We start from the raw sequence: 23,370 nt of genomic DNA on the forward strand, positions 1-23,370 counted from the left end.
ATGGTACATTGCTACGTGGTTTTCAAGGGAAAGAAACTAGAGATTTATATGACTTGGCATGAGTGTACTGAACAAGTGTTTGGGGTCAAAAATTCAGTTTACAAGAAGTACAATGACTATGATCATGCTGTTAGTGATTTCACTACATCATGCCAAGCACTAACAGCTCCACCTCTGCTGTTAGAAATTGATACTTATCCTGCACACCCTGATCTTGATGGTGAGATTGCATCTCCCCCTTTGCTGTTACAACCTGATACTTGTGCTGCACACCATGATCTTGATGGTAAGAGTGGTTCTTGGGAAAACATGGCCATTGTCACTCTTTTGATTTTGGTACTTGGCAAGTGGTTGAGGCTGTCCATGTGCAACAAATGTAAGTGAAGTGCTATGGCCGATGATGACATACTTGGATGATTAACTAGCTAGCTCCTTGTGTTCTTGTTTCTTGTAATGGAACTTACTGTCAGATGGTCATAGCTGTTCTTCTTTGGTACTATTTATATGTTTTTGTCAATTTAACTTGGAGCCAGCTATGGTTGCAAATGATGTATTACTCATGTCTGAGGCCTATTATTCAAATCCTTATTTCCTATGAAGTTCTATTATTGTAACGAAACTACAAGTGCAGTTGAGATGAACTTGTGATAATTCCTTTGCTCTATATGCATTCTGCTACCTCCATTTAGGCCTAGCTGGCCATGCCCGCCACCAAACGCCATCTCAAAATGGCAATTGGTGGCAGTTGGTCATTGGTCGAGCTCCAAGCTAGGAATCAAACACAATCTCGAGTTGGCCTGGTCGGATTGGTACAGGGAACCAAACAGGGAGGGTTGCACCCCTTTGGCCTGGCATTGGCTGGCCTGGGACATGCCATTAGGCTAAGGCGGCCATAGCCACCCTAGTAAACATGCCCAAAGGTGTTGGAAGCTGTTGGCTTTTGACACATCAGAAGTTCTGATGTAGCTTCAACACAACATTGTGACTCTGTCTATACTATTCCTCGTCGAAAGCCTGTCATCGAAAGTTTCGACGTATATACATCAGAAGTTTTGATGCTACCTAGAACGACTAGAATGTGCTAGGGGTATAAATATCACTCTTACTCACTTCTAACCGTTACACACTCTATAACTATGACCAACCCTCAGACAAAACATGCCCCTAGCATCCAAAGCTCTCTCATCTTCTCCCTTTTGCTCCCTAAAGCCAAATCTTGCAAGAGATTGAGTTGAGAGAGGGGATTTGGTGATAACAAACTGAGATTCTTACTTGAGCACTAGATTTATTCATCAAGTGGTTGGATTCACATTCACTACTCTTGGGGCTTGGCCCCTAGCTGGCAAGGCGTCGCCTGGGAGCTCCTAATCTGTGGGAGATCCTCAGGAGATTTGTATTACCCTTGTGATTCTAGTAAAAAAACTAGAGTTGACTTTTGTGGTTGCTTGATAGGGTCAAGAAGGTGGAAGAGACTGGACCTTAGTGGTCACCTCAACAACAGGGACATAGGCACTCCTTAGTGGTGTGGCCTAACCTCAGATTAAATCCTTATGTCCTGCGTGCTTGTTGTTGTTGTGATTGCTTGGAATTACTTGTATTGGCCTATCTCTTTGAAAGCATCAGGCATGGCCTAGAGAGGGGTGAATAGGATGGTTTAAAACTAAACTCGATCACAATGGTTAGCAGACTGAGGAGGTTTCGTGGATTCTTGTAGAGCTTCCGCGACGAGGAAGTTCCGGACAAATCCGCGAAGGTTCTGCGTATCCTAGCTGAAGTTACTGCAACACAAACATAGTATAAAAAGTAGATCAATTAAAATACCAGCCTTCCTAGGCATCTCAGGTCCCCATAGCACCAAGTCTCTGTAGCTAGAACTCACTACACATGTAGATCGGGTGGAAACCCTAATCTTGCAATTCAAACAAGTAGTGAACTCAAACAACCAATAATAAGAAGCAAGACACGAGATTTACCCTAAGGTTCAGTAGAGCTACAAAGGCTTACCTACATCCTCGTTGTTGAGGGAGCCACAAAGGCTTAGAGCCTCTTCCATCTCCTGCCTCTTCTCAAGAGAACCACAAAGATTGAGCTTGAGCGGATCCACTAGTGATGCAAAGGCAATACAAACTTCTTAGTGCTCAACCACAACCAATTGGGAGCTCCTGAGGAAACTCTAGCCATCTAGGAGCCCAAGCTCCAAGAGTAACAAACATAAACACCAAGCTAGATGGAATCAAGGCTCTAGAAGTGATGCTCTTGCTTGGGGGCTCTGTGATATTCCTCAGTGGTTCATACCATCTCATATATATACTTAGACCTGAGCAAATTGAGCTCGGCCCGACCCGGGCCCGATGGGTTTTATGACTAGGAGGCAGTGAGGGTAAGGGTAAGACTAGGAGGCAGTGAGGGTCACAAGGGTAAGGGTAAGACTAGGAGGCAGCAAGGATCTATGGCGCCAAGGTTGGTGCCAGGATCTACGACGCCGAGCTACCCGCCAAGTCTGCGCCATGTCTGCATCAATCCCAAGACCTCGGCGCCACGTGTAATCTCAGCGCCAGCAACGATGGCGCCGAGCTAAGGGCCAGATTTTAAAATCATATCTTCGGGAACATATTTATGAAAAAATTTAAAAATGGGCTAAAAATGAAAAATTCGAGGGCTGGGCTCAGCCGTTGTGGATCATCGAGCGTGGTTGTCATGACCAACCAAACTGTCCAGCACTCCAACTCCCCCATGATGTGTGCGTGACCTTACTCAGAGATCCGCACCCGGTGAACCGCCCCGAATCCTCGGCCTCGCATCAGCCGGTGGCCGCCGGGGGGCGTGGAGCACCCAACTCTCACCTGCTGCGAGACCCCCCTCATCTGAGAAAATTGAATATTTGACACCTAATCTGTGCGCCCGTGAACATTTGACATCCAATTCGCACGTTGTTGAAAATTTAACACTCTCGATGCGAATTCGTTGAAAAAAGGTGTTTTCTCATTCTTTTCTTCATTCAATATTTTTTCTATTCTCTTTTGGCTTTCAAGGCCAGGCTGAATGACCAAAGTACCCTTGGCCTTTTATCCATCCATTTTTTCTGAGAACGAACATCGACGCGCTGCGGGCCTGCCCCGAGCCGCTCGCGCTGCCGAATCACAACACGCATCAGCAGAACCAAACCGAAGACCAAGAAAATGCTCAATTGATTCTTCAGTTCAGTTCAGTTTTTAGTTCTCACTCAAGACCTCACTGTGTCAGTTGTGCAACTCTTTGCCATCTACAATTGGAAGCAAGCACATAGAGCTGAACACACACAAAGGATACCACGCTCTACCACAGGCACAAGAATACCTACCGCCTGTTTCTTCCCTCCCTTGGTGCTTATGCTTTAGACAGCAACACATAACATACATACATACTCTGAATCAAAAGACAGGGAAATTAAACAAGCACAAGTTCGCCTCATGTGGTGCCACATACTATCATTTCACATTTAGACTTCAGAAACATGCCACTGAGGATCAAATAATTCAGAGCCAATCACACGTTGTGTTACTCCTTCACAGTTCCACAAGTACATGTACATCTGGCGTTGCCGGAGGGCACGTGGCTCTCCATTGCCCATAGATGCATCATGCATACATTACACCCAAATAGATGCCACAGTACCACATACATTACAAGGTTTCTTAGGAATTTAAGAGGTTCACAGTTTAACATAGGTAGAGGTATCATCTAGGTGCACATGTCCCTGGGAATTTAGAATTACAAAAGATATGACAATATTCTTGGATTGTCTCATGCGGCATAAATTTTCCCCTTCCTTGGAGTTAGCTTTTTGTTGATAGCTCTCTTTGTTGGAGACTTCTTTGGCCTAGTTGGGGTAGTCATAGGATCTGTTGCTCCACCAATTTGACTGAAAAAAACATAAAGTCTTAGGCAAGATGAACGAGCGGCAAAATTTGTCCTTCATTTGAACAAGGATTTTTACCTTCTTGTAACAGGTCCTGGGTTAATATTGACGCGACTTGTCTCTCCCATATTCTCCATGGTTAATTGCAGTTGGCTAAAAAAAGAGTAAATGTTTAGTTTGGAAACGGAAAGAATAAAATGTACAGATTCAACTATTGTACCTTCTTGTAACTGGCATGGGAGTTGAACTTTCCTGCGCATCAACCTTTTGCCTTTTAGGTGTACCAGTAGTTGCATCTCCTTTGTTGGAGGCAACTGGATTACAAGGCCTCCCTTGCTTGGCATGACTCTTCTTGTAAAATTAAAAGGGTTGAGATTAAGAAATCTATTTCACTCAAATAGCAGAAAAATAGATTTTTGTACCTCTTTTTAGTTCCAGTAAGCGGGCACTTTGGGGATCCAGTTCTATGCCCATAAGCAAAGCAAGTCTTGCATTGTACCTGCCACTTGCCTTTGGTCCTTTTCTTGTTTCCCTTATCTTCCATGCAGCCAGGAATTCTAAGCTTCCTTAGTCTCCCTACTGGCAATTTTGATAGAGGTGGCAGCACCCTAAAACCAAGATTCACTTTTGCCCACTGAGTTTTGTCCGGCAATGTTTTAATGACACCACCATAGGAAATCCTAAAATGATAAACTGAATAGTAAGGATGCATGTAATCTTGCATCTTAGGATTTCGACATGTAGTAATGAGTGCTAATGCATGTGGGCATGGTTTCCCTGAGACTTGCCACTCCCTGCACGTGCATACATGATTTGTAAGATTAACCACGTGTCTTATGATCTTGTGCTTCTGAGTGATCTCTATCACCTCTGCTTCATCTCTTCCACCTTCTTTGACATGTAGGTGACCCAATTGCCTACTCATTGCATAGAGTTGGCGAACTACAATAGGGAGCATTACATGGCCTTCTAATTTTTCACCAATTCTTCTCCTTTTTGCATACAACTCCATGAACTTAGACCGAAGAGTGTCTGCAAGATCAGCTATGGGAAGGTCCTTGCTCTCCTTCACCCAATTGTTCCAAGACTCTGCAAGATTATTGGTAATGTGATCACACTTTATCTCTTCTGAAAATTTGCTCCTGGACCATTTCAAACTATGGTGTTCTTCCAACCAAGGCTTCACATCTGAACTTGCTTCATATATTTTATTCATCAGGTACTCATGATATTCTGGCTGGAAAGTCCTAGCTGCAGGATACATTCTCCCATATGCAGGCCCTCTAAACTTCTTGACAAAATTCTTCATCAAGTGGACAAAACATTCTCTATGTTCTGCCCAAGGATACACTTTCTTCACAGCATTTGCTATGCCCTTACAAGCATCTGAACATATAGCTAGATAAGGTGGATTGCCAATTGCCTTTTGCAGCTGCTGCATAAACCAAGTCCAATTGTCATTTGTCTCACCATCAAAAAATCCAAATGCAACTAGAAACATCCAGTTGTGTCCATCTAGAGCAGTAGCTGAAGGTAGGTGTCCATTCCACCTACCATTGAGAGCCGTGGAATCTATACTCAGATATGGCCTACAACCATTTAGGAAGCCATCTATGCTAGGTTTGAAATAACAAAAGAATCTATGGAAATATACACCATCTGGCTTCTGTATTACATCTATCTCTACAACACTTCCCGACATTCGGAGCTCAACCTCTGCCTTGAAATTGAACAAGTATCCAAAGCTCTCTTCCCATGTACCAAAAATGTGTTCAGCTGCCTTCTTCCTACCGAGGCAAACTGTATGATATCCAATTGAGACTTGATACTTGTCCTCCAACTCTTTTTGTAATTTCTTGGGACCCATGTTTGGGTCCTTCTTTAGAAAAGGGATTGCCTTCTCTGCTACCCAATGGTAGGTTGCCATCTTTGTCCTCACCCTCCTAGTGGATGGACAAAAATGTTCTTCCTTATTCAAAGTAACCTGCCAATCAAAATAGCATATATTAGTAAAATTAAAAATATAGTTAAGTTTGTCATATCAATAATTTTAGTTAAAAGTCCAATCACAAAATCACAAAAAGTTAGCAAAGTATACCCTGACATGCTTTTTATCACTCATCAACCTTGCTACAATAGCCCATGGACAGCCCTCGGCTTTGCAGTAGCCCCTGAATAATGTTGTACATGATTTTTCTGTTCCAAGATCAAATTGACCCATTATAGCATGTTGTCTCACAGCTGATCTAAACTCATTCATACTAGCATATATGGTTCCAACTTCCATTGGAGGGTTTTCCTTGTCATAAAAAATAGAATCTTCACCATGAATACAATCATCAACAGGCAACTCAGCACCCTCTAGGTCCATAGGCCCAGCATTAGTTTCATTTTCAGCATCAAAGCTAGCTTTCTTTGCTCTCTCATCCTCTGCTCTAAGACCAAGAAATTCATACATTGCATCTTCACTCATCAAAGGGACTGCGCTACCAATCTTATCTTCTGTAAGTGGAATTATCTCTAAATTATCCCAATCAATTCCATGTTCAACAACAGGCTCAAAGCTTGATTGCACTGGTGCACTATTATTATCATTAACCACATTGCTCAAGATTTCTGTTGCTTCTGAAACAACTGAGGTTGCAACCAATTCTACAGGTTTCTCTTTCACATCAACATATAGAAACATCTTCTTATCGATCAGTCTTTCGGGGAAGGCAACAAACAAATCATTATCATCCACTATTTTTCTTTTCCCACCTTTGCTCATATCAAATTCAGATATTACAGGATGCTGGTTGCTTCCCCACTTGGCCCTAATTGTCAGGTCTTTTTCTAAGTTCTGCAAATTATAATAGCGATAGTCCACCACCCATTCATCATATTTGCGTTGAACATCAACTGAGTTAGCATTATCTAGTTTTGCTGTGAAAGGTGAAACCTGAACACATAGTTTAAATGCCCCATCCGGATCGACCCTATCGAGTTGAAAAAAAGAGAGAGAACATAACCATGAGCATCAGCCATGCTTCTCCCCCAAATCCAAAAAAGCAACCTTAGAGGACAGGGGAGGGATAGGGTCTGCGTTCTTACCCTGGGGGACCTCGAAGGGCATCATAGCCGCCCTGATCCGGCCACCCAAAGCTCCTCCTGCAGTCCGAGGACCAAACCCTAGCATTCACTCGTGAGAGAGAGGAGGCAATGAGAGAAAGAGAGAAACTGGAGAGAGAGAGGGAAGGAATGCAATGCTTCTCTTCCAGCAGATACGTTTCATAAAGAGATAAGGCTAATGGGTACTTTGGTCATTCAATCTTGCCTTGAAAGCCAAAAGAAAATAGAAAAAATATTGAATGGAAAAAAGAAGGAGAAAAAACCTGCTTTCAACGAATTCACACCTAAAGTGTTAAATTTTCAACGGCTTGCGAATTGGATGTCAAATATTCACATGTGCGCAGATTGGGTGTCAAATATTCAATTTTCTCCCCTCATCTCCACCGAATCATGGCGCCACCTGCTGCGTCCATCTCGCCCGTCTGCTGCGTCCCCTTTCCCCTCCTCAGCCCCTCGCTGCGTGTCCCCCTCTTCCCTCAGAAGGCTCCCCAGATTCGCGGCCCGGAGTAGCGGCGGCGGCGGGGGCACGCGCCCTGAGCCGAAACCAGGTAACCTCTCTGACGTGGGGTGGGGAGCAGAAGGGCAGTCCGATTGGAGCTTGGGCTTTACTGTGTGCTCTTGCTGGTGTCGTCGCGTAGATGACAACGAGAGCAAGGCCGTCCTCGACGCCTTCTTCCTCGGGAAGGCCTTCGCGGAGGCGCTCACGGAGCGGGTCGAGTCAGTGGTGGGCGAGGTGTTCAGCGTCGTCGGGCAGTGGCAGGTCGAGCAGCAGAAGCAGGTGCCGGAGTTCCAGGTACTGCGCGACACAATCCTTGCTCCAGATGAGCACTCACATATTTCGTTTTCCATGTCAATTCGCCAATGAGCTATTTTAATTGACATCTCGATGAAGTGTTATCAACCGTGTTTAACTTACATGTATTTCAGTTTTTTTTGTGAATCCATGTATTTCAGTTTTCAAATACCAAAATTTTTAAAACAAAAGTCATTCAACAAGGAATGAGCATTGAACTGCAAAATGGGCGCAAGTGCAATAGGCTTCCAATTGTAAAAGTAGATATGTACCCTGGGTTAGGTGGAGTTAAACATGTCCTGAAAATTTGCAGGGAAATGGTTGTGCATTCATTTTGGGGAACTATATAGTCCAGATGCCCAAGGTAAAAGTGTGATGGGTTTGTTTGGAGATATCACATAGATCAACTGTTTTGCGTCATTATTGATAGCTGCGTTACATATACTGGAAAATTGCCATTTCGGATTTCTTCTTTTTTTTCTTCTTCTCTGTAACCCTGGCTCTACGCCACATGCTACTGAATTCTCTTATGTATATCATACATATACATATAGGAGGAAGTAGTTCAAAGAGCCCAAAAGGCTAAGGAGAGAGTTGCAATGGAAGTCAGTGATGATAAGGGGACAAAGTCTCTAAGGGCCTGTTTGGATGTATGGAAATGGGCTGAATTGGAATTAGTTTCCTGAGCTGGCCTGTTTGGCTGCCCACCGAATCGGAAAAGGTCTTTCCTGTGGTTTCTAGAGCCCGAATTGAACAGCTACGATAGACTCGGGGCCTCTCACACGGAAAAGGATTCCGAGCGACGAACACCTCCTCTTGCGACTCGTCTTCCTCCCCCTCCCAGTCCCGACGCCTCTCTCCTTTCGCCTCCCTCGACGACGCCATGGCGGCACCGACTAGGGTTTCGTAGCCTCGTGACTCCAGCGCCCCCATCCTCCACCTCCCATCCCATCTCCTCCTTGCCCCTTGCGGACCAATCCTCCACCTCCCATCCCGTCTGCTCCCTGTCTCCTGCTCCGCAAAGGCTATCTTCCGGCCAAATCCATGTTGTCTTGCTGTCGACCAGTCTTTGTCGCGCCTTGCCGAGTCGCCACCCCTTGTCGTGCCCTTTGAGCCCCTTTGCTGCAGCCGCCGTGCCCCGTGCCTTCGTGCTGCCGCGAAACCCTAAGCGCCGCTGCCACTGCTCGATCCGCCATCCTGCCGCTTCGCCGCCACTGTGAGCCCTTTGCCTCGCTACGGAAGTCGGTAAGGAGGCCGCCTTGACCCTTCATGTTCTCTCTCTCGCTCTCTGTCACCTTTGCGCGCTTGCCGTGGTTTGGAAAAAGTCTAAATAACCCCCTGACGTATGGTGGGTGGTCTACTTAAGCCCCAAACCTATAAAACCGGGTATCCAACACATTAAACTTTGCAAAACCAGTCATTTTACCCCCTGGGCGGTTTTGGGCACCTGGTTTTGCCTACGTGGCACTCCAAGTTGGTAGACAGTGACACAGTGGCTGTCAGGCCCAGCTGTCATCCCCCACCTCCAGTTCCATCTCCTACCTGTTCATGGTGTTCATGGCGGCGCCTGCGGCAGCCTGCGAGTGGGCTGCGTGGGGGCCTGAACCCGACCGGCGAGGGCATCGCCAGCACGCAAGCACTGGCATTGGTGGGGTTTGGGTCCGGGCCCGTGACGCCCTTCATGCGGCCCTGTCCTTCCACCGCTCGCTCCTCGTGCCGTGTGAAGCAGCGCGCGCCTCAGGCGCGTCACGGTGGGCTGGCTCGCACCGATGCTCGCCGTCGTTGCTGCGTTCACGGCGTTCGTCGACGGGCGGTTACTGGCGCTGGTACGGCGCGAGTTGCTACGACGACGAGAGCCTCAGCGTAGAGTCGGGCGCATGGCCGTGGCGGCTGACGGCGTTCCAGCGGCTCAGGTTCACGAGCACCGACGTACGTGGTGGGCTGGTGGCGTGCGTGAAGGAGGCAAACATGGTGGGCATGGGCGCGACCGGGGTGTACAGGGCGGAGCTCCCGCGCACGCGCCGTGATCGCCGTGAAGAAGCTATGGCGGCCGGCGCCGGTGGACGGCGATGCCGTAGCGTCGGCGAGCGAGCTGAACGGAGACGTGCTCAAGGAGGTGGTGCTCCTGGGGCGGCTCACCGGAACATCGTGCGGCTGTTGGGGTACGTGCACAACGACGCGGACGCCATGATTCTGTACGAGTTCATGCCCAACGGCAGCTTGTGGGAGGCACTGCATGGGCCGCCGGAGAAGCGATTGTTCTGACGCATGCAATTGCAATGGCAATGTTTGCAGCGTACGGGTACACGCTGAAGGTGGACCAGAAGAGCGACATCTATAGCTACGGCGTGGTGCTGATGGAGCTCATCACGGGTCACCGCGCGGTGGAGGTGGAGTTCGGCGAGGGGCAGGACATCGTGGGGTGGGTGCGGAACAAGATCCGGAGCCACACGGTGGAGGAGCACCTAGACCCGCAACGCGTGAGGTCGAGCCCCATACTGCGCCCCGCCCTGTACACGCGCGAGATCCAGGATGCCACGCGCGCCATCTGCGCTCCGTACTTCACCCTCGCGAGGTCGAGTGGGGACACCTACAGCTGCAAGGTGCGCGACGCCATGCGATTTCGGCGGCCGTGGCGGTGTCCGCGGTGCGGGCCGGCGAGCCGAGGCAGAGCTGCAGCTGCCATGGCCGGAGCCGGCGCTGCGCGGCGTGCGGGTGGAAGGCGACCGAGGGGAGTAGCACGGCGGCGGTGGTCTCGACGCGGCCCACGGATAGCGCCGAGAGTGGTGCGTGCTCCACAGCCGTGGCGCCGGACAGGGCGTCGTGCTCCAGCGACGGGCCCTCGAGGCAGTTGAGCGCGAGGAAGGCAGGCGCGGAAGCGGCGGGGCTCGTCATGCGCCTACGAAGCACACTGCGTGAACTGCACCTTGACTGAACCAGCGGCCCTCTGCCATTGGTGCTCGCTTGCTTTCCTGAAAGCCGATACGCGGGACTGCATGCCGCCGCGCAAGCCGCAAAAACAACGCAGCACAAAACGGGCCAGGTCCAGCGTGTCCCTAAGGTCCAGCTTGGAAAGCCACATAGGCAAAACCGGAAGGCAAAACCACTATAGGGGGTAAATTAAACGGTTTGTCAAAGTTTAGTGTGCTTGTTACCTGGTTTCAAACTTCAGGGGGTGAAGTAGCCATAGTGCTAAAGGTTAGGGGGTTACGTAGACTTTTTCCGCGTGGTTTTGATCTGGTTTTGTGATCTGTTTTTGTGAGGGCGTTTGATTGATCTGGTGGAGATGGTTTGTGGATGCAGTGTCAGCTCTCCTTGCTCGTCGATCAGGTTGTGGACAGAGAGAAGGACGGAGGTCATCCTGTGAGGTGTTCCTGGCAGTAGATCTTGAAGGTACCTTATGTTGATTTTTTCCCCTGTTTTGGTATGTGTAGTATAATATAGCGTAGTAAGATTCCAAATTCTGCATGAGTAGTTGGATAATTTTGGAGTCTTTTGTTGCCTACCCCTGTGTATGCCTACTGTTTGTTTTGTTTTCAGAACATTTTTGTTGCTCTGCTTATTCTTGATACTCAAGATACTGTAGGCAGATTCGTTGTATAGCAAAAACCTGCCACACATTTTTTAGCATTTGAAATAGTATGTTGAGATTGATATGTTATTTAAGTTGACCAGTTGGTTATAATCTCTGATTTGAAATAGTCTGTACCAGGTAAGGCCAGATTAGAAAACAAAACTTCAAGTGAGGCCAAATAGGTAAGAAAATTTGTTTCAGGGCCAAAGAAGAAAGGGAAGTTTCATGGAGGGCCAAATAAGAAATTTTCTCAATAACCAAATACAAACATGGACCTTGAGAATTCTGTATTTCTGTGCTAGGAAACCATATACTTAGGTGATTCTTCATAGGCCATCTCTATCTGTTCATAGCCCTTGATAAACTTACTGTACCATTTAGCAGACAATTTTGGTGTTCGCTTTAGTGACTTGAAATCCACATGACAAAGACCATACTTTACGGTGTAACCAGAGTTCCATTCGAAGGTATCCATCAAAGACCACACAAAATAACCTCTCACATCTGCTCCTTTCCTGCACAGAAGTAGCAAAGTTTTGTTATTACCTGGCTGCAGAGCAGTTTACATGAAAAGATAATTGAGGAATGCAACAACCTTATTGCAAAGCTCAAGTAAGTGAGGTAGTCACGAATGTAACTTGACCTTTCAGTATCATTAATTAATTCTTCTGCTGTGGTGCTGCTGTTGCCTATTTGGGCATAACCTGAAAGACCAAAAAGGGAGATCAAGAGGTCCATACAGATATTATTATGGTACCAGTGTGCTACAAGTGTACTATATATAAAGATGCATAGAAGTGAATCATTGTTCTGTACAAAGGCATATGTTTTGTAGCTAATATGTAGATTTTACCAAACCTAGTAACCCACCATTCTCTGTGATGTACAAAGGTATGCTTTTATATCTCTGCTCTAAATACATGACCAACTTCTCCATAGAGCTTGGAACCACGTAGCTGTTTCCTGGTGTCTGCAACATTAATTTAGCGGTGTTAGGTTGTGCAAAATCAATTTGGAAGTAGGATTCTTGTTGAATAGAATAATGCAATGTACAGTGCCGACTTTTACCGATTTTCCAATTGGTATCCCATTTCGTTCTGCTGATTCAAAAACTAAAGCTTCAACAGTGTAGAGGTCCAAATCACATAGAGAATATATGCAATCCTTGACGTAGAATGTATCGTAGTGATTTATTCCGATGAAGTCAATTTTGTTTCTCAGTAGTTGCTTCTCTCCTTCTGTGAATTTCGGCAAGTTTGGACCTAAGATTTGGCGCATTTGGTCAGGATAGTCACCAAAGAAGCAGGGATCCAGGAACCTGTTTTAGCATATATCATCAAGTGAGCATTAATTCAACCGCGAAGGCCACAAAGTCAGTTCAAATATTAAAATACTAGTATGATGGAAGGTTACTGAATCTACTGATACCATGCAGTATCGAAAGACAGAGCTCGGCTTACTGCCAAGTGGTCCTCTTTGATATTCCTCAGTGGTTCATACCATCTCATGTGTAGTGTAATTCCAATAGAGCCACCTTGCTTGGCCTGAGAAGGATGGAGAACAAGTTAAACAACTTATACAACTTCCATGAGGATTTAAGAGCAAGCACACGGTTAGTCCCCACTCCCTTTTGATCCAAATGTGTCTTTTGTACCTTGTAGTTATTTCTGTAGATGCTGACCGCCTTTGCATGAGCTAATATCATGTTATGCGCTGCAATGTAAGGCTCGGTTGTTGAATTCCCCGAATCGCATCTCCCAAACGGCTCGGAACAGTGGCTGGGTGGAAATCCCCCGACGAAGTATGCGAGCTTTACCATAAGATTTGGCTCATTGAATGTAACCCAGTGCTTTACTCGGTCACCAAACATCTTGAAGCAAAGCTCAGCAAAGTAGGTGAAGTCCTCCCTGAACAGAAATGCAGAAACAACCATATATATGAGCTTACTGCATCTTCGTGGATAATGCTATAATATGGGCTTACTGAATCTCTGGGCTCAACCAGGAGCCGTATCTTTCTTGGAGTTCCTCGGGTATGTCGTAGTGGTTGATCGTCACAAATGGTTGTATCCCTGCTAACCAAGCTTATCAAGTGCTAGGCCCAAATGAAAGAGACTGAGATGAAAGGCTTGCTTGTTTTTTTCAGGGTGGCATTTGTGGTGGGAGGTAGCTGGCTACATAATAACAGAACAAAGAATGCATACCTTTTTCTAGCAGGCCGTTGATGAGGCTGTTGTAGAATTTAATGCCTGCTGGATTAACACCTCCGAAGCGACCCTCTGACCAGGGATATTTGAAAGGTATAAGCATATAATTTAAGTTAAACGCTGGTACTAAGGAAGGATTCGTTGTGTGTTGTCGAGCTGGGAACTGGGTCCAAAGGCATTGACAACTGAACTCATGAGATTTTGAGAAAGAGCTCACTTGGAAGTATTCTCGACCAGGACAATGAGAATCTGTAGGAGTCGAGGCCCATCGAATGCATCATTTCTATGTCCTCCTGCAGTGCAGACTTTGAGTGAGATTTTACTTTTTTGGAGGGAACCGCCGAACACCTCGTCTTAGTGATTTATAGTGCGTTAAAAAAGATACATGAGCACTTGATAAAATGTCTTTATGTACGCTTACCTTGTAACGATGATAGTGGTCACTGGCCACGTCGCCGTTGCTCCCATCCTCAATCTTTCCTGATTTTTGGTTAATAGCCAACACTAAGACAGGCAACAAAATCAAGCACGTCTGTGATTTTCAAAGCGCACATGTTTATAGCGGGGACAGCCACCTCCTGAATCGAGTCTACCAGCAGTGATTTTGGTTGGGTTGGTTTCAGGATTTCAGCACAAAATGGTCGTAGTTGGGTGGGCTCCATGGAGTCATCTGGAACAGGCGTCACTATCACCGTGGATCCTCTCTGAGCGAGTGGAGCCATCTGGGACAGCTTCTCGTTACCTCCCAAAAACGTGGCCGGCCTAAGGAAGTACATTGCTATACGTCAGTGGACTCATACTTCGTCTCATGTAGCGCCACGTACGATTTTTGCTGATGTGGAGGAAAGAGAGGGGAGAGAGAAAGAGGTCGTTGTTTCGCAAAACACCATCTCATGAGCTAAAATTTAGGACTATGAGACAACTTACACGCTATTGTGCAAGTGGTTGTTTTCATGCAACTCATAAACATTACATTGTTGTTTTCACAAATTAAGGACTCTGGAATTACTACGAAACAACTTAAAAGACAATCCATCGTACTGGTTACCTCTTAAGTCGTATCATAATTACGTGGCACTATATATGAGACAATCCCAATGCACTTGCCCTAAGTGGAGCCACGTTCTCAGCACCCGGTCCATCTCAGCCCATTAGCCCAAGATGCCTTCGTCTTGGTCTTCCTCGTTTGCAGCGGGTCCTGCATGGTGCGGCGCCCGGCTGGAGGTGGCGAGTGTGGTGGCCAGAACGGGAGTGCGACGAAACGCATGGGCGGCGTCCGTCACGCGCGCGCGGAGAGTGTGTGGTCGACATGGGTCATGACTACGCACGTGGTGAGCGGCCGGGGTGGCAAGCGCGGGGCCGCGGTTGTGCAGGCGGGCGGCGACTGCTGTGCGGCAGCTGTGGCCAGCGCAACTGCACACCGGAGTTGCAGGCGAGAGTTCCATGGTGTGCTGGCGCGGGCCTAGTGCACGCTGCGGTGAGACCGTGAGTCTGCCGTGTCCGTGTGCTGCTTTGTCCGAGGCGGTGTTGTGCACCCAGCCAGCGATGGGTTGCCGCGCGCCAGGCCGCCGGCTGTGCTCGCGTATTGCAACCGGCAACCGGCTGTGTAGGGAGCGGCTGCAGCACATTGCGACCGCCCCTTGGTAACCTTGTCGTGCAGTCCTCGCTTGCGTTGCTCGAGGGATCGGGAACAGGTACCCAGGGAGCGACGACAACGACGGCGACGTCCCGATCCGACAAGCGGGTGTCCAAATTTCATTCCCGTGGATCCAAATCTAGCGAACCATAAGCTACTCTCGCAACTTTCATTTTCTAGAAAAAATTATTTTCACAACTTTTTATTTTTTTAGAAAGTTACTAAGTTATATATAGGGTAAAGTACACTTTACAACCCTCAACTTGCGCCAAAGTTCGATTTTCAACCTTCAACTCTGAAACCGGTCAAGAAACACCCTACAACTATCAAAACCGGACGAATTTGGTCCTCGGCCGGTTTCAAAAGCGGTTTTCTATTTTTGGGAGACGCCGGAATTTTAAATTATTTTTTTGAGCATCTTAACGTCCTCAAATGAAAAAACTCAAAACTACAAAGTTGTAGATCTCATTGAGGTCTACAATTTACATATAAAAATTATCTTCATCCGACATCGTATCAAAGAGTTTTCTATTTTTTGAAATTTGAGTCTCATCACGCGACAAAATATGGTGCTGAAATTTTATATTATTTTTTCGAGCATCTTACTGTCCTCAAATGAAACAAATTAAAACTATAAAGTTGTAGATCTCATCGAGATCTACAATTTACATATAAAAATGATCTTCATCCGACATCGTATTGAAGGGTTTTCTATTTTTTGAAATTTAAGTCTCATCACGCGACAAAACTGTTTTGTCGCGTGATGAGACTCAAATTTCAAAAAATAGAAAACCCTTCAATACGATGTCGGATGAAGATCATTTTTATATGTAAATTGTAGACCTCAATGAGATCTACAACTTTATAGTTTTAATTTGTTTCATTTGAGGACAGTGAGATGCTCGAAAAAATAATATAAAATTTCAGCACCATATTTTGTCACGTGATGAGACTCAAATTTTAAAAAATAGAAAACCCTTCGATACGATGTCGGATGAAGATAATTTTTATATGTAAATTGTAGACCTCAATGAGATCTACAACTTTGTAGTTTTGAGTTTTTTCATTTGAGGACGTTAAGATGCTCAAAAAAATAATTTAAAATTTCGGCGCCTCCCAAAAATAGAAAACCGCTTTTGAAACCGACCGAGGACCAAATTCGTCCGGTTTTGATAGTTGGAGGATGTTTCTTGACCGGTTTCAGAGTTGAAGGTTGAAAATCGAACTTTGGCGCAAGTTGAGGGTTGTAAAGTGTACTTTATTACCCTTATATATATATAACTTTAATGCATAATATTTACTGGGTTTAACTTATTACCATAAGTTATATTCACGACTTTGTTAATATAACATTTAGCATAGCAGAATTTATTAGCACAATTTTTTATCATAACTTTTTTTATATAATTTTTACGTAATTTCATAGACAACTTAGCATGAAACTTTTCTATATTATTCTATTATCATAATTTTTTAACATAAATTTTATGGCACAATTTTTTATAATAATTTTACGAATAACAATAACTTATACATATAAAAGTTATCATGATAAATTCTCTATAAAATTACATAAAAATTGTATAAAAAATTATTTAAAAAGTTATGATAATAAATTTTTTATGCAAAATGTTATACATATGCATAATTTTGTAGCATTTTAAGAAATTATGTTGATAAGTTTGTTCCACAAAATATTACACATAAAAGTTATGCGTATAATTTTGTCACGTAATAAGTTATATGTATAAGTTATGCGTGTAATTTTGACACGTTGAAGTTATACATTGTAGTTATCCGTATAAGTATATGTAAAAGTTATATGTTGAAGTTTGTTCCGCAAGTTATATGTTGAAGTTATGCTTATAACTTTGTAACTTTCTAAAAAAGAAAAGTTGTGGAAATGTTTTTTTGCCAAAAATGAAAATTTGTGGGTTCGCCATTTAGTGGAGTCCTGCTGTGGTGCAAGTTGAGCGCTTGGATGTTATTGGACGGCACTGATCTATTGACTGTCGAGAGCAATCGAGTAGGCCGACTTCAGAGGATCTGAATCCAAGCTGAATCTGAGCCGGAGAGTCATCCTAATCGGGCCCTTTATTTCCTAAGACCTTCCCAGTTCTAAACAGAAGATGCATTCATTGGCCGAAAATGTTCACTTTCTCCCGTGATTCAAGAGCATGAAATGATTCTTTAACTGAGGCAAAAACAAAAAGAAGAAAATGCAGTGTGCAATGACGCAAAAACAAAAAGAAGAAAATGCAGTGTGCAATGACCTCCAAAATGTATACATACATCTCCAAGTGATTTCAACAAAAGCACTAAAAAATGAAAATATTCCCAAGAATCACTTGTTTTAGAATGGAAAAAAATCATATGCACTTCTGTCGCAGTCTGACTCCCGTACAGCACCGCTACAAGCCGTCCACGTATCCTTCCGTGCTAATTTCGATGCATAGCCCTAGCAGTCGAACAGAACAGCGACTCACGCATTTTATGCGTGTGGGTGGTTTCCGAGGGAAAGCCACCGTGCCAGCGGGAGTATCGGCATGCGCGTGGTGGGGCCAGAGGACACGCGTCATGCGTGCGGGCAGTGTTGCACTGCATGCAAGTTGCGGCACCGCAGCATAGAATTTTATTCTTTCTAGAATCTCCTTAACTATAATAGTAGTTACTTCCACTCAAAGCGGCCATAGTTTGCTTATACCCTTACTATTGATAGTTGCTTAGATGGCTTAGATCGTCGTCGTATGCATAACTGAGACCTATGGAAGCACCTTGAATATGGGTGAAGACATCCCAATTGCTCAGGCCCTTGTTGTCTTCTAGATAGGCGCCTTCGACCTAAAATGAGATGTAGAAGGTAGTCGTAAGAAGGAATTAAATGGAAAACAATAGAGGAGAAAGTATCCAACTAACATACTATATCATCAGGCACTGTAGGTATGACCAGATCAGCAAAACACAAATTGAAAGGTTTAGGAGGAGAGCTACAGTTTCATTGAGTAAATGAGTAGTAAAAGGGGGAAACGGTGTTAGGAATAATCATGACTTGGTTGTCGAGTTCTTGCATTTGGGTCATGTACATGTGTGCCGAATTTTTTACATTTTGACTTTTTTTTGAAAGTTTCTCACAAATAGACCCCTGACGGAAAGGATTCAGAAAATAGACCCTTAGCTCGGCGCCATTGATGCTGGCGCCGAGCTAGGCGCCAGTGTCTCTGGCGCTGAGCTGCTGGGCACGATGAAAATGCCTGCCAGGGGGCTCGGCGCCGGTCACTCTGGCGCCGAGCCTCCTGCCATTTAAAAGTGCATGCAGTGCAGTGGCGAGCAGTACATGCTCACTTTTAAAAGTGCATGCAGTGGCGCAGACTGACACAACGTATTCAATTGGACTTGAAGAGTCACATCAGAGTAGTACATTCAATGGGGACCGTGCAGTGCATGCAAAGGAGCAGATGGTGCAGCACATTCAATTACTTGAAGAGTCACATCAGCTAGCCCCTATTTATTTGCGTATATTTGTTTCTTGTACGGATAGATTACATCTCAGTACAGGAAAAGGTAGGTGGCTAAGATAGTTGTATCACTGAGAAATTAAATATGCTAATATGATCTACCCTCTCTGTTTTAAATTGGACTTCATCAAGGGTCAGTCTTAAACCCGTATCTCAGTGATTTCAGTCTTATTTCTTTGCTCTTACTAAAAATAAGATCGGATGTGATTGAAAGTTAAGGAAACAACAGAATCCGTGATTTCTAAAAGCAAAATGGAAAGCAAACATGGCACAAACAGTAGAGGTGCCAAGGAGAAATTACTAATACACACAAAGTTATTCGATAGAAGAAATTCAATATCTAGAGCCCCCAAATGGTTGTCTATCGCCCTATTCGTTTGGTCGTAAACGATCGTTTCAGCCCCAGCCGAACATATTGTATATTGTTGAGTAACTAAAGTGCATTTTAGGACCTATAATATACTTATTTAACAAAATAGAAATGAGATTTTTGAATAAAAGCAACGGCAACTCACTAGAGTTTCAACATAAAATATAGAGAAAAATATTTAGTAGATAATAAGAACTAAAATTGAAAGCTGGAATAGATTTATGAGGTCACGACATATGTCATTATAATATGTAATACAACCTAGTCCTTGCTGCCCCTTTTTTTGGTTTCAGAGTCTAATTCATCATTAGTTCCATGCATGTAGCTGAACAAAAAAAAATGGAAAAGGAACTAAAAGAACGCGACGACAAATACGTTGAGCTGGATACCAAGTTTCTGAGGCTTCACAAGCGTGCAAAACAACGTATACAAGATATACAAAAGATAAGAAGTAACCAATTTTTGATCTGTCCTATCTTCACTTTAGCTTGAAAATAGTAGATCTTTTACTTCACTGCCTCAGTCTCCCTAAATATGGAATTTTTCAGCTCTCCTATGTGCATATTAGTTTGAGAATAAACTAGTACAATTTGATTCAACGATTGTTGCGGTGTAATCGACTCTTTGCTACCTGTTTCTCATGTTTCGTGAATATACTGAATTATTGAAACAAGAAGATCTTTAGTGTTTTTTCCTACACATTTACAGGAAAAAGATGACCTGTAAGCTCGGTTTAATGAAGTTAATCAGAAGGCTGAGCAGGCTGCTTCTCTGCAATTAGCAGCACAGCAGGAACTGGAACGTGCTCGTCAGCAGGCTAAAATAGTACTATGTATGTGCTCGTCAGCAGGAACTGACACAGCGCATTCAATTGAACGTGCTCGTCAGCAGGCCTTAAGGTCAATGGATGCTGAAAGGCAGCAGTTGCGGACAGTGAACAACAAGTGAGTGACTTTATTAATCTCACTGTATAATGTATGTGTTAACATTGTGCAAATATAGCACTAGGCCTGTCGTTTCTGTCCTTGCTTGGGGTGGGTGAAACTGAGGCCCAAAAAATTTTCACCCCAAAGTGTCATATCGAATCTTACGGCACATGCATGGAGTATTAAATATAGACGAAAAAAACTAATTGCACAGTTTGGTTGGAAATCGCGAGATGTTTTAAGCCTAATTAGGCCATGATTAGCCATAAATGCTACAATACCAACATGCGCTAATGATGGATTAATTAGGCTTAATAAATTCGTCTCGCAGTTTCCAGACGAGCTATGTAATTAGTTTTTTTATTAGTATCCGAAAACCCCTTCCGACATCCCCCGAAACATCCGATGTGACATCCAAAAATTTTCATTTCGCGAACTAAACGCAGCCTGAGTGGTATAGTTATATGAAACCTGAATATGTTGAAGTGCAGCTCCTACATGCGCTACACGGTCCCCATTGAATGTACTACTCTGATGTGACTCTTCAAGTTCAATTGAATGCGCTGTGTCACTCTGCGCCACTGCATGCACTTTTAAAAGTGAGCATGTACTGCTCGCCACTGCACTGCATGCACTTTTAAATGGCAGGAGGCTCGGCGCCAGAGTGACCGGCGCCGAGCCCCCTGGCAGGCATTTTCACCGTGCCCAGCAGCTCGGCGCCAGCATCAATGGCGCCGAGCTAAGGATTCATTTTCTGAATTCTTTCCGCCAGGAGTCTATTTATGAGAAACTTTCAAAAAAAAGGGCTAAAATGTAAAAAAAATCGCTACATGTGTGTCATGTACTGAGTGTGCACGTACCCAAAACCAGATGTGTTCTCGTGGGGATTGTTACTAGTCATTTACATATATGTAGATTAAGCTAATTAGCAAGTTAGAATGTGCGTGTGCTGCACATGATAGTGGATACGGGCAGAGTAGTATTATTAGCGGGTGCATGTTAGCTGGGCACGTTTAGAGGCGTGGCTTGAGGTCAGGTCAGTGGACCGTTTTATGCGGCGTACGTGCAGCGTATGAGTTCGTGGCTCGGAAGCGACGGATACGTGCGAGCGTGCGCATGAGACCCGGGTTGTAGTTGCTCCCGTATGCATGTGGGCAACACTATTTTAGCCGTGTATCCTGTTGGTTCAGGGTGTTAGGTTCCGAGTCGTGTATTTGAATAATAGAAGCCAAGATATAAGCATCCATCGCCGCCAAATCTATCTTGTCTACTGTTTAACTTCTACGTACCTCTGTTTGGCATGAGCTGGAGTGACTCGGTTCCAGCAAACGATAGAAGGAGAATGAGAGACATGGCCATAGCAGAGAGCGACTACACTACCGAAAACGTCAAATTTGCCGAGTGTATTTCTTCGGGCTATCGGCGAACATGTTTTTTGCCGAGTGCTGCGCTAAAAACACTCGGCAAAAAAAAAAAAACACTCGGCAAAGAGGGGGTTTGCCGAGTGTCAAAAAAAAAAACACTCGGCAAAGAGAGGTTTGCCGAGTGTTTTCTTTTTTGCACTCGGCAAAGAAATAAAAAAAAATTTTCTGGGAAAGAAGAAGAAGAACAAAAATGAAAAAAAACTTTACCGAGTGCCCAGATCTAGGACACTCGGCAAAGCAAAAAAAAACCTACTTAATTCCCCGCTACTCTCCCCTCCCCTCCCCGCTGCTCTCCCCTCCTGACGCCCCTCTCCCCTCCTCTCCCGCTGCTCTCCCCTCCCCTCCCTGCTGCTCTCCCCTCCCCATGCCGGTGGCACCCCCTCCCCTCCCCTTGCCGGCGGTGCCCCCTCCCATCCCCTCCCAGCGCGGCTAGATCCGACCTCGGTGGCACGGCCTCCCATCAGGCCCCGGTGGCGGGGCTCGGTGGCGCGGCCATCCCTCCCCATCACGGCGGCGCCCCCTCCCCTCCTGATGCCGGCGACACCCCTCCCCTCCCCTCCCGGTGCCAGATTCGGGCTCGGTGGCGCGGCCTCCCCTCCCCATCCCGGTGGTGCCCCCTCTCCTCCCCTCTCGGCGCCAGATCCAGGCTCGGTGGCGCGGCCTCCCGTTGAATCTCGGTGGCGCGGTGGCGGCGCTCGGTGGCGCGGCCTCCCGTCGGATCTCAGAGGCACGGCCTCCTGTCGGGCTCCGGCGGCTCGGTGGCGCGGCCTCCCCTCCCCATCCCGGTGGTGCCCCCTCTCCTCCCCTCTCGGCGCCAGATCCGAGCTCGGTGGCGCGGCCTCCCATTGAATCTCGGTGGCGCGGTGGCGGGGCGCGGTGGCGCGGCCTCCCGTCAGGCTCTAGTTGCTCCGACGTGGACACAGCAGATCTGACGTCTCCGGCGTGGGTGCAGTGGATCCGGCGTCTCTGACCTTGCTGTTTATTTTATTTTATTTTTGGAAAAATATTTACCGAGTGTTTTTTGGGCACTCGGCAAAGTCTTTGTCGAGTGCCCGACGATTGACACTCAGCAAACAGCTCTTTGCCGTTAAAACCTACGCCGAGTGTCGTTTGTCGAGTGTAACACTCGGCAAACGCTTTACCGAGTATTTTTGGGGCTTTGCCGAGTGGCAAAGCTCCTGTATCCGGTAGTGCTAGCCGGTCCAAGGAACCTGGCTTCCGCCTCCAGTTCGCAAGTTATAATGAAAAATGATGACGGCATGTAGCTCATCAATCGAGTCAATAAACTATGCAGACTACATGCACGCGTGCGTTTACAGCTAGCTTGCTGAGCTCGGCAACGGCTGCCGTATACGGCCCGTACCTGGTAAGCCGACGTGCCGGCGCCGAAGAGGAATGACGGCGGGAAGTCGCTGCGCCTGAGCCCGGTGGCGGAGGAGCAGAGGAGGGGAAAGAGAAAGAGGAAAAGGAAGAAGAGACGCGCCATGACGGCGGGCAGCCTAGGGCGTGATTGGTGGCTCGTATATCTACCTGGTACAAGGTGTAGCATCAATATTTGAAGGCTGGTGGTGTGCATCGTGGGTTGGTAGGCTGTGCGGACTACCGAGCCTGGCTGGTGTTCTACGTACCGAGCCTGACGCTGGTGTTGTGCAGCGCGCGTTGGTAGCTAGGCTGTGCGGACTAGAGAGCAGACGTACATACAGACTCCAATCACCATCTGTCAGGACCAAGCGGCGGCGGGCACTATTGTGTCAACACAACAGTTCAGCTAATTCGGGTATTAGGCCGCAGTGCCCGTTTTTACCCAAAATAGTAGAAGCCTATGTACTATATATGTGAATTGATTGATACTGCATTATCTAATATTAATTAATTTTGATGTCATTGGGACACATTTATCTTTGTTTTAGGGCTCGT

General features: G+C 45.9%; 4 protein-coding genes across 7 annotated transcripts; 2 read left to right on the plus strand and 2 right to left on the minus strand.

Moving 5' to 3' along the window:
- On the plus strand, nucleotides 1-11,651 carry LOC136495944 (uncharacterized). The gene is made up of 7 exons (XM_066491715.1): nucleotides 1-376; nucleotides 2,786-2,856; nucleotides 7,380-7,557; nucleotides 7,648-7,802; nucleotides 8,357-9,047; nucleotides 11,106-11,195; nucleotides 11,515-11,651. The coding sequence occupies exons 1-5, from the start codon at nucleotides 1-3 to the stop codon at nucleotides 8,486-8,488; spliced, it is 912 nt and encodes a 303-aa protein (XP_066347812.1). The 3' UTR covers nucleotides 8,489-9,047; nucleotides 11,106-11,195; nucleotides 11,515-11,651.
- On the minus strand, nucleotides 3,784-7,016 carry LOC136498251 (uncharacterized). The gene is made up of 6 exons (XM_066494195.1): nucleotides 6,964-7,016; nucleotides 5,997-6,876; nucleotides 4,321-5,882; nucleotides 4,119-4,244; nucleotides 3,977-4,051; nucleotides 3,784-3,901 (listed from the first exon to the last, which is right to left on the minus strand). Exons 1-6 carry the CDS (start codon nucleotides 7,014-7,016, stop codon nucleotides 3,784-3,786), a joined length of 2,814 nt encoding a protein of 937 aa, XP_066350292.1.
- Nucleotides 9,360-11,083, plus strand: LOC136495945 (uncharacterized). Its single transcript, XM_066491716.1, has 3 exons — nucleotides 9,360-9,715; nucleotides 9,762-9,964; nucleotides 10,098-11,083. The coding sequence occupies exons 1-3, from the start codon at nucleotides 9,360-9,362 to the stop codon at nucleotides 10,655-10,657; spliced, it is 1,119 nt and encodes a 372-aa protein (XP_066347813.1). The 3' UTR covers nucleotides 10,658-11,083.
- LOC136496560 (probable inactive beta-glucosidase 14) lies at nucleotides 11,556-22,984 on the minus strand. 4 transcript variants are annotated; one of them, XM_066492271.1, is made up of 12 exons: nucleotides 22,817-22,984; nucleotides 17,993-18,059; nucleotides 14,004-14,086; nucleotides 13,800-13,875; nucleotides 13,580-13,654; nucleotides 13,360-13,447; nucleotides 13,031-13,283; nucleotides 12,805-12,920; nucleotides 12,445-12,694; nucleotides 12,247-12,346; nucleotides 12,020-12,080; nucleotides 11,556-11,891 (listed from the first exon to the last, which is right to left on the minus strand). In XM_066492271.1, exons 1-12 carry the CDS (start codon nucleotides 22,937-22,939, stop codon nucleotides 11,675-11,677), a joined length of 1,509 nt encoding a protein of 502 aa, XP_066348368.1. In that variant the 5' UTR covers nucleotides 22,940-22,984; the 3' UTR covers nucleotides 11,556-11,674. The 4 variants fall into 4 exon arrangements, with proteins under 4 accessions (XP_066348368.1, XP_066348367.1, XP_066348369.1 ...); XM_066492270.1 differs by having other exon boundaries at nucleotides 11,972-12,080; nucleotides 14,004-14,062; nucleotides 22,817-22,983; XM_066492272.1 differs by having other exon boundaries at nucleotides 11,972-12,080; nucleotides 12,877-12,920; nucleotides 22,817-22,983.
- Between the last annotated feature and the right edge of the window lie 386 nt (nucleotides 22,985-23,370).

Source organism: Miscanthus floridulus, chromosome 12 (assembly GCF_019320115.1).
Source record: "Miscanthus floridulus cultivar M001 chromosome 12, ASM1932011v1, whole genome shotgun sequence".
Taxonomy (NCBI): Eukaryota; Viridiplantae; Streptophyta; class Magnoliopsida; order Poales; family Poaceae; genus Miscanthus; species Miscanthus floridulus.